The following is a 15,708-nucleotide window of genomic DNA, read 5'->3' as shown; positions in this document are numbered from 1 at the left end:
TGCTGTAGCATATATTAATATTATGTTCCTTTTTGTTGCTAAATAGTATTCCGTTGTCTGGATATACCACATTTTGTTTATCTATTCACCAATTGAGTTGTTTTCTGTCTTTGGCTGTTAAAATGCTGCTATAAGTAATTGTGTGCAAGTTTTTTTTTGTGGATATATTTTTTCTCTTGGTTAGATTTCTAGGATCAAATTTGTTATCTTCTTTAAGCCAAAGTTCTTTCCTTTTTGCCTACTTGTCGTCTTTAAAATAAAGATGTTGGATTCCTGCTCCTCCCCACCACCCTCATTTCTTTCCTTTTTTCTCCATTCTTTTTGCCCAGGGAGCACAATACTTGGGAACCTGAGAAAAACTTGGATTGCCCTGAGCTAATTTCTGAGTTTATGAAAAAGTATAAGAAGATGAAGGAGGGTGAAAATAACAAACCCAGGGAGAAGTCAGAAGGTAACAAGAGGAAATCCAATTTCTCCAACAGTGCTGATGATATCAAATCCAAAAAAAAGAGAGAGGTAAGCTTTATTTCTCCTTCCCCCCCCAAACTATTATTCTGCCTCCCCCAATCCCCCTCCTTCCAAAGCAAGGGCATTATTTTGGTTATTTCTGTTCTAAGGATGGCCTGCAAGGTAAATTATTGAACAAAAGAGCTTCCAGGGAGACATGTTGATCGACCACAGCGCCCCCTCCTGGATGAGTGAGAAACGTAGTATGTGTTCGCTGAATTGCGTTAGGGTGGCAAAAATAAATCCCATAAAACATTCAGCTACTCTGTGCCTTATCCATGAATAAGTGGCTAATTATCTTAGAGAGGGAGTCTTTGGTGAATTTTTTTAAGGATAAAAAGGAGCTTTTAAAAAGCTTCACTTTTCTTTTGTTCCAAAGGTAGCACTTACTTTCAACCCTTTATATTCTTTCTTTTTTTAATTAAGGTGAAATCCACATAAAATACAATTAACCATTTTAAAGTGAACAGTTCAGTGGCATGTATATTCTCTTTTGATCCTATTATATTTTTACATACTCCAAATAAATTAATTTTCATCTTCCTTTTGAATCTTTTTATTGTTCGGTTTGGAAAAATGTGTTTATGAAATTTTGGTTTGATTCAGTTGCCTTAATTCTTCTGAATTTTAGCTCTCAAGTAACTAGCCATAAGCAGTTATTGCCTCTCTCCTTTTTTCGTCTATATCTTTTCCATCTGGGCACACATATACACATACCCCACCCATCAGCTTCCACTCCTTTCATTTATTTCAAGGTTGTGAAGCCTTTTGTGGTGAAGGATGTACTGTACCCTTAAAGTTTAATAAAATAAAAGCGTAAGTCTGCTTCTGAATCTTCTAGCATCACTGCCATAAGCATCCTTATTTATCTTCATTCTCCTTGGATACCCATCTTTCTAGAGCATCAGTTCTCAGCCCTGGCTGCACATTAGGATCATGGCAGGGGACTGGGGGGTTGCTTCAAAAACCTCCAGTGCCCAAGATGCACCCCAGACCAATTAAATTCAGATTTCTGTGGGTCAAACCTAGGCATCAGTATTTTCTAGAGGTTTAACACAAGTGATTCCTGGTCTCCCGAGGAAAGAAAATGGGAGACCAACTTTCCAAAAAGAATTGAAATAAGAGTGAAAGATTGGAGGCTGCCAGTGAAAGTGGACTCTAGGTTTTTGTTTGTCTCCTTATTTGTTTCCCTAGTTAATTTTATGTTTTACAATCTTATTTTCAAAACTGCCCTATTCTGGTGAGGTGTGTATATCATTGTGATACAGTGTACTGGTAAATAATTTGAGAATGCCTTCCCTTCTCTAAGGAGCTAAGACTTGTTTCTTTCTTTTTTCTTTTTTTTTTAGCCCTTTGTATTCTGGCTCTTGTCATTTGATTCATTTTCTAGCTAAGTAAAAAGACCAAAAAACAACACAGCATAAGACTTCTGTAGCTATTTGTGACATATAGTGTGTCCTGGCTCAACCTAAGGCTTCTGTCCTTTTCAAAAGAAGTGACCTGGCTTTGAGATGCTGGCCAGTGCAGAGAGTTTGTTCCTAGGCCAGGTTCTGATGCTGCTGACCTTGAGAACCACCTCTACGTGTCCCTTACATTGTAATGTTCATCTGGGGGCCCCACAGCATTCTCAGCAGTGCTGGCGGCTGTCAGGTAGGCAGCTGGGAAGATAGGTGATTGTGTATCTTAAAGGTGCAGGAGGGGATTTCGTTTCTTTCTTTAGACCACTGCAGAAGAACTTTGTTAGTCGGCATTATGCCTGATTTAAGATTACTGCCTGTGTAATGATTTTAGCATTTTCCTCACCTCGGCTCCTTTTCAGCAGCTTGAACGATTTTCTTCCCTTCCCTCCCTATGTGGCAAACTGTTTTCAGCCGCCAGCTATGATTTACGACTTAGTTTGTGCACCAGCATTCCAGCTGTGAGCAGCTGTGTGCACATCTGGGAACCTCCTCCCTTTCTGCACCCCCCAAAAGAGGCTATGCTTTTGAGTCTGTGTGTCCCCTGATTCATGCATGGAATTTCCTTCCCAGTGTGGGTTCTGGTATCTTTGGGGACCACCTGGATGCTGAATGTATCTCTCAGAAGAAAGCAAGGTGAATGTCAGATCAAAGAGATTTTATCATGAAAATCAGACAGAGATTTAGTTCACTTGGGCAGTCTTTCTAAATCTTTTTTTGCGTTGCCACTAGATAAGTGGCATTATCCTCCATAATGAGGTTTTTAAAATTACCTGCTTTGTATAAAATTTCACCATTTTGCTCTCACCAGTGCCGTCACACCTGAATCAGACCCTATGCGCCTTATCTAGATTGCAGTTTGGCCAAGTTTGGATAATCCCCTACGGAATTATCAGTTTGTTTTAAATCACTGTCCCGTTCTGCTCTCTAAAGCTAATGACCTATCTCCATCAGGAGGGGATAGGCACAGATCAGGGCCTCTTCCCCAAGTGTGTGGGTATTACAGTATGTGAGCTCTGAAAGAAATTTGCTATTTTATGGTAGTGCCTTGAATCATTCTTATCTCTGTTCTTTCATAAATATATAGATGACTGTGTGAAAAGAAGTATTAAAAATATTGGTCAGTGTTAGGTGAACTAAAAGTCTAGAAAATAAAGATTGAGGGGTGGTATATTTGAAGTTTATAAAATGAAAAAGGATTTAGTTGAGGGGGGCTTGTTTATCATCTCAGAAGCAACAGTTTAGGGGTAGTCCATTTATCATATCAAGATTAGATTAGGGGATTAGAGAAGTTCCTAGGTGATGACTCCAGAATATTTTAAGGGATATTACACAGTTTTAGGGACCACTCCTAATCCTTTGAAGGAATACTTAAAGGACAACTGCATCTTCCTGCAAAAATATGTCTTAGCATCATTGTCACTGGCTGACCCAGTATTGTGTTTAAGTTCTAAGAACTTTATGAATTGGGTGACAAAAATGGTATCCGGTGATATTAACTTAGGTTGTGCTTTGTTGAGCTGAGAAATGGGGAGGTTTTTTGCCCTTATCTCCAAGCTGTAACCTTTCTTCATCTTCTATTTATAGCAGAGCAATGATATCGCTCGGGGCTTTGAGAGAGGATTGGAACCAGAAAAGATCATTGGGGCGACAGATTCCTGTGGCGATTTAATGTTCCTAATGAAATGGTGAGAGAGATTGGGCCTCACTCTGCGACTGTGTTTCTTTACCAGTGGCTTGAATTCGTATGGAAGATAGGGAGGGAAGACTGAGTATTCCCCAACTAAGAATTTTGATCATCAGTGATCTAAATTGTTAACTGATACCAACTGTCAGTATTAAATGGGAAGTATGATTCAGAATGGATTTAAGACATTGTAAAGCTTTGGTATTAAGCCAAATTATATTAGCCCACATACCAGAGAATGGTAGACATGAGGTAGGAAGCATATATACGTGACCTAATCGTTTATTTACACAGTTCTGAATCATTTACCGTCACACCATGAGCCTGTGGCCATGGGATAGGAGTTGAGTGACGCTTTCTGCCATCGCTGAAGACCAAGACCACTGAATAATGTCTAAAAGAGAAAAATAATCTTTAAAAAAAGCATTAAGAATAACACTAGCCAAAGCACAAGTTATTTCATCCGGTAGAGGGAATGGCTCTTAAAGGAAAGTGTGGTTACTTCCCTTCAATTTGGTTTCTTAAAGATGAAGTGATTTATGGTGTGGCCCTCACTACTTCTCTGTTTCCAAGTGTTCTGGGCTTGTGATTTAAGTTTGGTCTCTAAATAGAGGGTTCATGCTACAGTGCCACAAAGGAAGCTAATTACATTAAAAGTTGTATAGTCAAGAGGTTTAATATTTTATCTGATCGAAATTTTGCTGGTAAATTACCCAAAAGTCTGTATTTGAAGAATCACTATACTCTGTCTGAAGTAAGGAGCTGTATTGACTGCTTTTCCCACTCAGCCATATATGGGACTTAGGACTTACATTCACATATTAACTAGCTTTTTCGACCACAGTCCAAATTTGGGTAGCCTCTCTGAGCTGTGTGTTTTCCCCCTCCTCTTCTCATCCATAATGCTCACCTCTATGAATTCAACATCTCTGTTTTCTAGAGAAGGAGTTAGTCGTCTTTGCTCACATCTCAGTGGAATTTTAATTTAAAATATTTTTTTTCTTGTTTTGGAATCCTGGTTAGTTAAGGAACTTGCTAGATTTTTTTGTTATACCGGATAGTAGAGCATGTGTAACTTGGGTACTTGAAATTTGCAACTAATTCCTACATTTCATTTTAGTGACTAGATTTTACATTCTTTGATGACTTAAATTTCTGTTTTCTTATTGTTCAATCCACAGTTCTGACCAAAAGGATGAGTGTTTAAAAAGGCCACAAGATGAGGAGGGTTAGGACCTTTTCATGATCCAGATGATCCAGAAACTGGATTGAGCAATTTATGCATAATCAATAGGGCTGAATGTAGGTTTGATTGTGTGTGCACTCACATGCTCATACACACAAATAAAAATTATGGGAGCAGAATTCATATAGTAGTTTAATTTTCAGCCTTTTGATTAAGCCTGCTGTTTTCGATCTATTCTAGCTGCAGACTTCTGTTTCTTTCTGATGTAGTGGTTAAATGATATTTACTAACAATTTGATTCATTTACTTAAATTTCTCCTTGAAAGTGTGGAACTGTTAGGATCCTTTTCCCTTTGAAATCAAGATGGAGAGGAAATCAAGTCAGCTAAATCATAATTTAATAACATAAATCTATGTTTGGACAGACTCTTGCTCTTCCTCTCGTTCTAAGTCTCATATTCTTTCTCTCCAGGAAGGACACAGATGAAGCAGACCTGGTTCTTGCAAAAGAAGCTAATGTTAAATGTCCACAAATTGTGATAGCATTTTATGAAGAGAGACTGACGTGGCATGCATATCCTGAGGATGCGGAAAACAAAGAGAAAGAAACAGCAAAGAGCTAAAGGAGGGGGTGGTCTCTGCCATTTCTCTTTGTACATAATACATTCACCTCCCTGCCTCCTCTCCCTCTACCCACCCCCTTCTATCCTAAACACATCCATAAAAAATGTGCTTATCACTGTGCTCCACAGGAGAGATGTTGGTATTGGTCCTCTTGTAACATAACTGATGGTCTGATTCATGATAAGTGTCTCTCTGTGAAGACCAGGCATTTACGTACTGTGTGTAATTCTCACCAGTTTTTCCTTTGCCCTGCTCTCTTCCTTCTGCTCCCCTGTGACCTCAAGATGAGTCTTAACTTTTTAATCACCTTAGAGTCTTGATCTTTTCAGGGTCGGTCGCTTTTTAGTGGGGGATTTTGCTATAATGATGATGAATTTTGGTTTCTTTCTTTGGCTCTTAGAACATGTTGATGACCAGCTAGGCTTTGTTTTGAGATGTTGGGTTGGAAAAGATGTTGCCCATCTTTTTAAAAAGCCAATAGCAACTGCCTACCTGTTGGGGCTTTCCCAACCTCATTCAGCTCTACCCAGGAGAATACAGGGTTCCTCGTGTGGTCTTCTGGGCCACCCTCTGTTGTTCATCCTCACCCATCCTCCCAGAATAGCTCCATCCTTTGGAGGGCTTGAAATTTTACATTCATGTTTGTCAAGGCACTCCTTTTAGCGCCAGGACTTTTGGCCTTGTTTCTTAGCAATCCCTGATTCTGCTTCTGCAAGTTGGTGTAGTCTGTCATAAAATGACAAGATTATTGACTCTGGAGGTTTGTAGCTATTAGTACATGAGGATGATGGGGTAGGATACAATTGTCTTTATTATCACATATGGCATATATGTATTATTTCCTTCCATCCCTCCCATTTGGATTATCTATTTATGTAGGTGTGAGTGACTGCCTGGTGCTTGCTTGTGCCAAGGTGCTAGGCACCCTCCAGCCCTGCCAACTTTTGTGGCCTCCCAAAGCATTCCTGTTACCAAAGAGGCTTCAAACCTGACCCTCACTTCTCAGTGGACCCAAGTTTCCCTCCATGCCATTATTTTCAGTAGGGGAGCCATTGGCCACAGTATCAATTTTAAATATTCATAGTGTTTATAATCATAAATTTCCTGCTTTGATGACTCCTGGATTTGCCACCAAGAGTCCCCAAAGTATTAATGCTCTTCCCTTTCTCCGCCCTCAAACTCTTAGTTGTATTTTATTTTTTTTTTTAATGCATTTCCATGGAAGACTATCAACCTCAGAGAGTGACAGGCCCCGGCAGTAGCATGTTGACACGACCTCTCCCTACTCAGCAAAATACTTCCCTTTTGGCTTCTTCCTGCTTTACCATTATATTGAGAGATTATTTTTCTGATTATATCCTCTGCCTTTGTTCCCCAAGAAACACCCTACTTCTCATTACCCTTTTTTTCTTGTAGTTGAAGGGGGCTAGAGAATCAAGACTAAAAGTAAAGAAATAGCAGGGTTTTGAGCATCCTTGTCCCAGCCCAAAGCTGAGGAGATAAGAATAAATGCTTGAAATAGCCTTAACTCTAGAGTTCACCAGCCATTGAGGTTTTTGTGGTTGCTTTTGAGTTTTAAAACAGATAGCTGTCTGGCCAGGAGCATTCAACCATTTCTAGATTATTCAGAGTAACGAGGGGAGTGCAGAGATTGCTCCAGTCCACAGATGAGCCAAGTAACATGCAAATCATACACCCATTCATAGCATTTGTTAACATTGCTTCCCCTGCCCAGCTGCTGATTGAATTCTGTGTGGTTGTATAAATTATGTCAAAAATTATACTGCACGGTTGAGAAGACAGCTGTTGCTGCAGTGACATGACAGACTGGAACAATGAAGCTTTTGGTTTCAGCCATCCAGGAAAATCCTTCTGAATGGCAGTGTGATTGGGGGGAGAACTCATAACCCATACCTCAAGTGGGTAGGGGTTTTATCTCCATCTCCCTTAACTCTCTGAAGGAATAAAAGGCCTAGATAAAGTGCTGGATAGTTGACAGTTGTTAGTACTTAATCTGATGGGCATCTGAAAGAAAGGATAGTCAGAAAAGAGATTTTTCATACAAGTAACTAAGGATATCAATTAGGGTATACTAGAATAGGACAGAAGTAGGCCAGAGCCACTGAGGAGGTGATCTGGGTCTCTGAGTTTGCAGGTGGAGAAAATGACAGCTTATCCATGTAGCCAGAGTGGGTCTCCCAGGAGCAGTGGGGATGTAAGCAAAGTACAGTGACCATAGTTTTAGAGCCCAGATCTAGCCTGTGGACAAAGAACACGACCAAATTATTTGGTACCAAGACTGGTCTTGAGAAACGTGGGACACATGGTTGCCAGGGTTATAGGTAATACGTAAGGCATTCATCAAAATCTGATTTCTTTTAACAAAAAAAACCCAGTATCATCTACTCATCACCTCTTCAGTACTTCAGTCTCTGCTCCATTCGTCTTTTTCTGTCCACAGTTTACTGAATCATGGTCTTGTACTGAGTGCTGCCCAAACAACCTGTTTTCTCCCTGCCTACCCACTGCTACTTCTATAGGAACGGAGGGAGCCAGAGGCCAATACTGATCTTAGCCCTCAGCAGAAAGGAGATGGGTGCCTGCCTGTTCCTCTGGCATTTGTTAGTGCTGAGTAGCTGTCCAGGCCTTTGGAGGATTGCAGCCTCAAAGAGAAACCTGCTTTCATGGGGCTTCCTCCTCTCAGAAGAGTTAGTGGCCCTGGGCTAAGCACTCTTAAACATCTAGGTCTCAGGTGCTCAAAGTATATTTTTCCTATGTTAAGTCCTCTTTCAAAACATCTTTCTAATGCTGAATTTTTTCTTGAAATCAGCATTCAAGGATTTCTCTTTCCAGAGAATGTAGCAGAGCTTTGACCAGCAGAGTCTATCAAGGTCAGCATAGCTGCTTTTCTGAGCCCTGGGCGGGGCAGATCCCCTCACATTAAGATCAGCTGTTAGAGAACGTCAACCCTGATGGTAGCGCCCATTTTTAACCTGGAGAGAGCCATATCATTTCTCCCCCTGCAGTCCAGTTTTCATCTGCTCAAGGGAGCATTTGGACCTGTGGTGTTCCTTAATGCTGGAAAGTCTGTGGTCCTTGGCTGGCCCCCAGCCGTATATCCATACTACTTTTTTTTGTTGAAGAAAAGTTGGTCTTGTTCGTGTAGTTCCTGCAGTTTTCTATTCTTCTTGACTCTTCTTACGTGTACTGTAGCCTCCCTGCAATCCAAGTTCCTTATCTTCAGGCCAAATCCTTTGGCCTCAGGGAAGGTGCCTGTGATTTTCATCTTGTGGTTTTGTCTGATCTGTGTGTAGCCCAGCTTACCTAAGGTACTGTAGGGGATCAGAGGGATCTGTGTTTGGGCTGGGGAGTGATTGTTTTTGCCTTTAGGGTTCAAATTTGAGGGCCTAAAATAAGTTTGCAGTGACCTGAGAACTTCAGGAAGGGTAATATCATTAGATTTGAAATGTGGAAATGGTTTCTCACAAATTAGGTCAAAGGAAAAGCTCATTTTGCACCCGTGACTCCATCCTTTTGGTTTAGGTTTTTAGAGTGTTGAGATCTGTACCTTTGTAATTAGACCACCAACCAAGCATACCTGTGTCAGGGCAGAGAGAGGAAAGGTCTGGACCCAGTGTATTTCAGTTTCATTTTGGCTTTACCACTAATCATAAAAGTTATGTTTTCAAAAATAGAGATGTTACCAGCCTTGCCCCCAAGAGCACATGCTCGGTATTGCCCGCCCCCCAATTAATCGTGGTGGATTTCTATTGAGCCATCCACATTCCAGCCACCTTAGTGTACATCAACATGCATTTCATTTAACGGACATTTTTTGGCCCTGGGGATACCAAGTTCAAAAAGATGCAGTCCCTGACCTCAAAGAATTTTCATACAGGTGTGGGATGAACTATTAATACTTCATTGTAATAAATGCTACAAATGGGCACACATTTTATATTTGAGGGCAGAGACAACTGACTGGTTGGTATAGTTTGTGGCCCTAAAGTAGGAGGGTGACAACTGGTTCGTGTGTAGAAAAGACATGACCTTGGGTGAATTGAACTAACTGACCATAGATGGACCACAACAACGGTTGTTTTATTCCAGAAAATAAAGATAACAGGTTTGGTTAGAAATGCTACTACAAGAGAAAGGTGAGTGGAGGTTGAGAACCCTGGCTTCAGTCCCTATTCGAGGCTCTTTGCCAAAGTATTTAAAGGTAGTTAATCCTTGCTTGTGGAAAGTATTACCTATGTTGCAGATCCAGTTACGTGTTGTTACTTTATTGTGGGTTCTGTAAAATGTATTCCTTATGGATATTTTGTCAGTGTTGCTCACACCTTTTTCATTTTCTCATTCCTTTTGAAGGAATTAACGTGAGGCTGGCTTGAAGCCTAAAACAGGGACATACTTTCCAATGACAGAAGATTTGCTAAGAAAAAAAAAAAAAAAAAGGCTTGGGGCACATCTGGTAACACCTGGGCATCTATTCTGGGCAGTGTAGTTTCATTTAACACCTCAAGATGGTGATTTCTAAGCAGAGACTTGTGTCAATTATGTTGAAACCTCTCCCAGAAACACACATGACCCAGAGTTTCGGATTTAATCAGTCTAGGGAGGTCCAGGGTGAGGCCTAGCCCTGTGAAGAAACAGTCTGACCTTAAGAAATGTCCTAGTTCTGACCACGTGACCACAGGAAAAATGCTACTTTTCTCTGCCTGCATAATTGAGAGTTGGATAATTGAAAGTTGACTAAAGTGTGAAGGTTCTTTGGATAGCTTCATAAAAATTCTAGTTTCTTTTTGCTTGCGCTGGATTTCTTGGATTTTAAACTACCTCATCTCATCTTTTTAGAGTTACTTCAGCTTGTCGTTGCCACTTTAACATCATGCTTGACTGTGGTGGTTTTCTAAGATGGAATGTTTCCTATTCGTTGAGAGCGTGTTTTCTTGCCTTTTATCCGGATCCTCTCATTTCACCTAACATCATCTCATTTTGTTCCCCTGTCAGAGAAATATTTTAAGATAGTTTAAAATCTTGGTTCATGGGAAGAAAGTGACCCTCCAATGCTATATTTGTCTCTGAGGTCAGTGAGAGAAGGAGTTAAAACAAGGTGGTGGGGGAAGGGACAGAACCTGCACTGGAGGCAGCCGACAGGGGACGAGCCATTAATTAAAACAATTTCAAAGTCAACTGATTGTGATCATTAATGTCACAATAGATCAAAACCTAATTATCACTGCCTAGGTAAGAGCCATCAGTATTAATCAGAAAATCTAATAGGAAACTATTATCAAGAAATTAGGCCAAATTGAATGCAATGAACTTCTTGCCATTCTCTCTCCTCTCCTTTTGTTCTTTTTTCTTTTTTTTAATTTGGCGATGTCCCCTGGCATTGGCAGGTGTGACCCTCACAGTTGACCCAGGCCCCAGTGGCCAGTTTGTCATGCTTTTTGAGAAATTCCAACACAGACTGAACCTGAACTGTCACTGCTGCTTTAATCAGTCTTGAACTTTCTCATCACCTGGTCTTACCCAATGTGATCAGCCATCAATGAAAAAAGGTTTATATTTAGGTCTTGGAACGGTTGGTCCTTCTTGGAACTAGAGCATCCCTGGTGAACATTATACTGTATGTATTGATAAATCATTCTTCGAGCTTCTGAGGTACGTAGGGTCCTGTTGCTCTGGCTACTGCAAGTAGGTATGGGGGAAAGGAGGGGCTTCCTGCCTGGAGATCCTTCCAGAACACCTTAGAAGATAGAGTTTCATCATGTTATGGCCCTTTTAAGGCTCGAGTCACTGTTTTGCAGTTTCCAGGAGCTTTAGGATTTGATTCTAAACCAGGACTGGCTGTGGTTTTAGTTTTTTTCCCCTTAGTTTTAGGGTAAGGGTCATAGTGATTTCTACCAGAATCCAGTGTAAATCCAAAGGAGGGGGGAACATGTTTTTTCTTTTGCCTTTCTTTTGTTAAAGATTTATGCCTCTGGCAGGAGGTAAGAATATTACAAGTGTCTTCTGACTAGTTATAGAGATCACTTTATACCCTCTCCCTGAATGGAAAAGTAAGTGTCACCATCTATATCCTTAACTGTTTTTGAAGATACTGCAACTCCTGAGGTTGAGCTGAGGCAGAAAGATTGGAAAGACGCTGGCCCTGCGTGTTGTGGGGAGGGACGAGTAGCGGCAGGGCGTGTCGGGTGGTGCTAGGGTTCCTCGCTGAGCCTGTAGAGAATGGCTGCTGCCACCGCAGTGGCTGGCCTTTCCCCACCAACCTTGGAGCTCAGAGCACTACCCAGACCACCACTGAGGAAGTTGTTCTTAGCTTTCTGCTTGAGTGTGGTCTTGCTTCACTCTGAATTTTAGGAATTTGGGTTACTCAGTATAGAACTTTGAGAAACTGGTGTGACTTAGTCCTTCACCTCTTAGGGTAAAGTGAGTATTTGTTTACAAAAGGATTCATGCCCTTAATGTTTAAACTGTAATTTTATTTTCAAGACACCCATGAACACATGACTTTCAGAAGCAGCTTGTTTCTACTCCAAGGTTCCTTGCCTTGTGCTAGATAAATAATGGGCTATCAGTTAATACTTGTGGGTTGATTGAGTTCATCTGGCTTGCAGGGTGAGGTGTGCTACCCGCTTCCTTTTGCTCCCAAGTGCAGTCTAAGATGTAAAATGCTCCGGGGATGGACAAGAATTGAGTGGATGCTGACTATGGTGCCAACCTCCTCAACTGATTCATAATGGCTGACCTTGGGCAAGTCACTCCTTTCAATGCCTCAGTTCCCCATCTGTCAAATGGGGATAATAATACTGACCTACCTCACAGGGGTGTTGTGAGGCATTGTAAATCAAAGTTGATAGAATACTTTAGGGTCCTCGACGGAGGATGCCCTGAGCTGAGGTCTAGGCCTGCCATAGGCTTTTGTCCTCACTGAGCTGTCCCAAGGTTGTAACTACTTAGTGACCTTGGCAAATTCTCTGCCCCCCACCCCTCATCAAAGCTGCTAGTTCAGATGTTGACAGTGTTTCCATGAATGTTGAAGTCTTAATAGTCCAGACTTAACTTAGGATGTTACGGGGGAAAGTGCTTAGTATATTTTATGTCTTGCATCCACAAAGAGAGGCCGTTTGAGACCCAAGAACATTGGATTAGGGAATCAGGGATGCTGCTGCTGGTTGGGGATTAAGGTCCCATACCCCATGGGCTTGGAACAGACTTGGGTTGTCTTGGGAGCAGGGCACACACAGTGGGTTTGGTTTATATCTTGGCTTTGCTGCTCCCTGAACTGATCCCAGGACGGCTGGCTCACTTCACCCCTTCGTGGTATCTGTACCCGAGCCTTTGCCTCCCCATAGGAACCAGCTGGTTCAATAAGCATAACCACTTCCTCCATCCCCCACCAAAAAAGAGCCACATCTTGGAAAATTTTTTTTCTAGAGATAAGCTTAACACTCAGAATTGGGCAGTGATGCTCCTGAAAGCTTCATCCAGTTCACTGTATTCAGCATCTGTCATCTCTTTCTCGGTGTCCACTGTCTGAACCTGACCTTGACCTTTCTTCCCTCTGGTTTGGGAAAGCTTTGGACACTTTGTATTTGCCCAGGTGTGGGCCCAAGAGCCTTGCTCTCTGTCTCAGTTCAGGGGCTCAGCTGGCTCCTCTTCCCAACAGGGCTCTTTCTCCTTTCCCTCTCCTTGGCCCTAGATGTGTAACCCCTGAAAAAGCACAAGGTCCTGGCCCCTTGCCGCGGTCACGTCCTGGTTCTCAGTGTTGAGTGGACTCTGCTCCTCTGTTCACGGCACTGGCGGCACCAGGCGGTTCTGTGGAGTCCTGGAGGATGGAGAGAGCACGGTCTGCCATCCTGCCAAGTAGCCAGGAGTTGATTTGCCCACGGCCACAGGCCTTCTCACCCCTTCCCACAGGATGGGATCTGAGAGACTCCAGAGGCTGGGTTTCTTTCAGCACTCGGTACCATCCTGAGTAGCAAAACAAATCACACTTTGTAGCCAGATTTCTGAATGGAAAAATGGGAAATTGAATTCTCTATGGACCTTTTTGGTTTGTGGGGGAGTTTTGGTTGTGTTTCTTGGTTTTATTTCAGCCAAACATGTCTGCTTTTGATTTTTTTTTTTTAGGATAAGTGATATATATATATATATATGTTCGCCTTTTAAATGTAAATGTTTAAAAGTAGGCAATTTATGTGTTTCCACAACTGACATCTGATGCAGACCTCATTCTCTCCCCCTCTTCCACTCCTCTTTTCCCTCTTTTCATACTCTTGTATTGGTTCTAATAAATGGTTGCTTTTCAAATACGGATCCTGAGTGGTGGTTTCCAAAATCTGGGTCTTACACTCTTTCGTTAATTTGGGCCCCAAATGTCATCCAGTGGCTGCGCATGCGTTTGTGAAAGAGCTGAGAGACTTGGAGAACAAGGGCTTTTTTCTAAGGATTGTCAGTCTCTGACTTTGTGCAGATAGCCACAGGGTGGCGCAAGCCTGAGGGAATAAGAGAACGTGTATCCTGTTCCCTGCTCCTTCCCTTAACCCCTTCAGACTGCATGCCTTCCTGGTCTTGGAGCTGGTGTCTCCTCGAAATGGCTCAGAGAATAAACATTAACCGTTAGGAACCCAGGGGACCCCTAGAAAAGTCAGCCCCTGGTTATTAGAATTTGTGGAAAACCACATGGACAAACAATCGGAATCAGGTTTGAAAATCCCAATACACGTGAATTATATTTATGAGCTGTTATGCTTTTGATTTTGATTTTGATTTCACAAATACCAAAGAAACTGAGGATCTAATGACTGTGGGTCATGGTGGGGGCAGTTGGAGGTTGGATTAGGAAGGAAAAAGTGTGTGGATAATCAAGCATTTATTGAGTGATACTAGCCTGATGCCGTTCTGAATCTAATGGATACGTGGGCAAAAACTCACAGAGGAGTGAGAAGTGAAGACGGAGGGATCCCAGAACCCAGACATCCTCCCGGGAGGCGCCTCCGCTCGTTTTCCACCATCTCTTATCTGCAATTCTCCCTCTTGTTTTCCCTTCTTGCTGCTGAGTTATAGGGTCTCCCCAGCCTTATCTCGTAAAGTCTTATGAAGACATCTGTAGGTTGGCTAGTTTAATGGTCCATGACCCCATAAACATGGGACAGGAGAGCCATTTGGTCCACTTCAGAGCCAGACCTTTCTGGACATTATTTATTTTCTAACTGAAGCCTGGGACTGCTCACCCCCTTCTCTTTCCATCTTTTTCTAGTTCTCTCACCATTTTGCCACTTTGCCTTGGGCTCATCAGAAAGCACGACTCGGGGGTTTTGACACCCACTCCCACTCCTAAGCAACTGTGTCTTGATTGTTGTTTCCCTCTGGCGTGTCGGGGGGTATGCCTGCCTGGCCGCCACTCAGGTGAGCTCCGCACCGCTCCTCGTCTCCCGGGAACCCTGCCTCTGGGTGCTGGGCCAGGCTCCCGCCGGCCAGTTGTGCCTTCCCTTTTGTCTCCGCTAAAGGGCCGCAGAGCTCATGGAAGTCCAGGCAGGCCCGACAGCCTGGGGAAAATGGAGGGCTGCAGTGTGGGAGTCTGCGCTTAGTTGGATGGCTGAGCGCATGGCTTGAAATCGCCCTGCTAGGAGGAAGCAGCACCCCAGGCAGCCTCCGCCCTTTGGAAGGAAGTGTGAGCTGGGGGCTGAGAGCCCCATTGTTGAGAGCGGCTACACAGAGCCTGTGGATATGCTGAGCTGATCCCCGAGCCTGGGGTGTGACCTGCGGGGTGGATGGGGGACAAACAAAGCAAAGCTGGGCCAACTGGTGTGCGAGCGTGCCACACGGGTACAGTGCCCTCTGTTACTCCAGCAGAGCGGGGGTGGGGGTAAAGGGTGAGTGAGAACCCTCATGGACTCCCCTGCTTAAAGTCGTGGACACGGTGAAGACACGTAAATGGAAGGGTCTGGTTCTCAGCTCCGTGGCCCCTCAGCCTTTGTTTTACCCTCCCCCTTGCTCTCCTGCTTCCCCCACCGCCTCTGCAGCTGTCACATCTTGCTTTCCAGGTGCCAGCTCCCTCCTCTCTCAGCTCCTATCTTTATTTGTGCGTCTGTGTTTTTTTTTACGGTTCCTCCCCTTTGTCTACTCCATCGTGTGTGTTTTTCTCTTTCTTTGTCTTTTTTTTCTTCTCATTTCTGCTCTCCACACCCCATGTTCTCTCCACCCCCTTCAAAGTCCATAAGCAGCCTCAATTT

General features: G+C 42.9%; 1 protein-coding gene across 8 annotated transcripts in view; it reads left to right on the top strand.

The window, feature by feature from the left end:
• The window catches only part of CBX5 (chromobox 5), a 35,678-nt gene extending 22,054 nt beyond the window's left edge, over positions 1–13,624 (top strand). For 7 of the 8 annotated variants that reach the window (XM_082636212.1, XM_082636207.1, XM_082636209.1 and 4 more), the window contains 3 exons: positions 330–516; positions 3,552–3,652; positions 5,310–13,624. In XM_082636212.1, coding sequence (XP_082492338.1) covers positions 330–516; positions 3,552–3,652; positions 5,310–5,460 — 439 coding nt within the window. In that variant the 3' untranslated portion in view covers positions 5,461–13,624. The remainder of the gene's footprint in view (positions 1–329; positions 517–3,551; positions 3,653–5,309) is intronic. The other variant, XM_082636214.1, reaches the window with a different exon arrangement.
• The last annotated feature ends 2,084 nt before the right edge of the window (positions 13,625–15,708 follow it).

The sequence above is a fragment of the Mesoplodon mirus genome (genome assembly GCF_964341445.2).
Source record: "Mesoplodon mirus genome assembly, chromosome: 11".
Classification (NCBI taxonomy): domain Eukaryota; kingdom Metazoa; phylum Chordata; class Mammalia; order Artiodactyla; family Ziphiidae; genus Mesoplodon; species Mesoplodon mirus.
The sequence above is the reverse complement of the archived record's forward strand: the minus strand, read 5'-3'. Positions and strand labels throughout refer to the sequence as shown.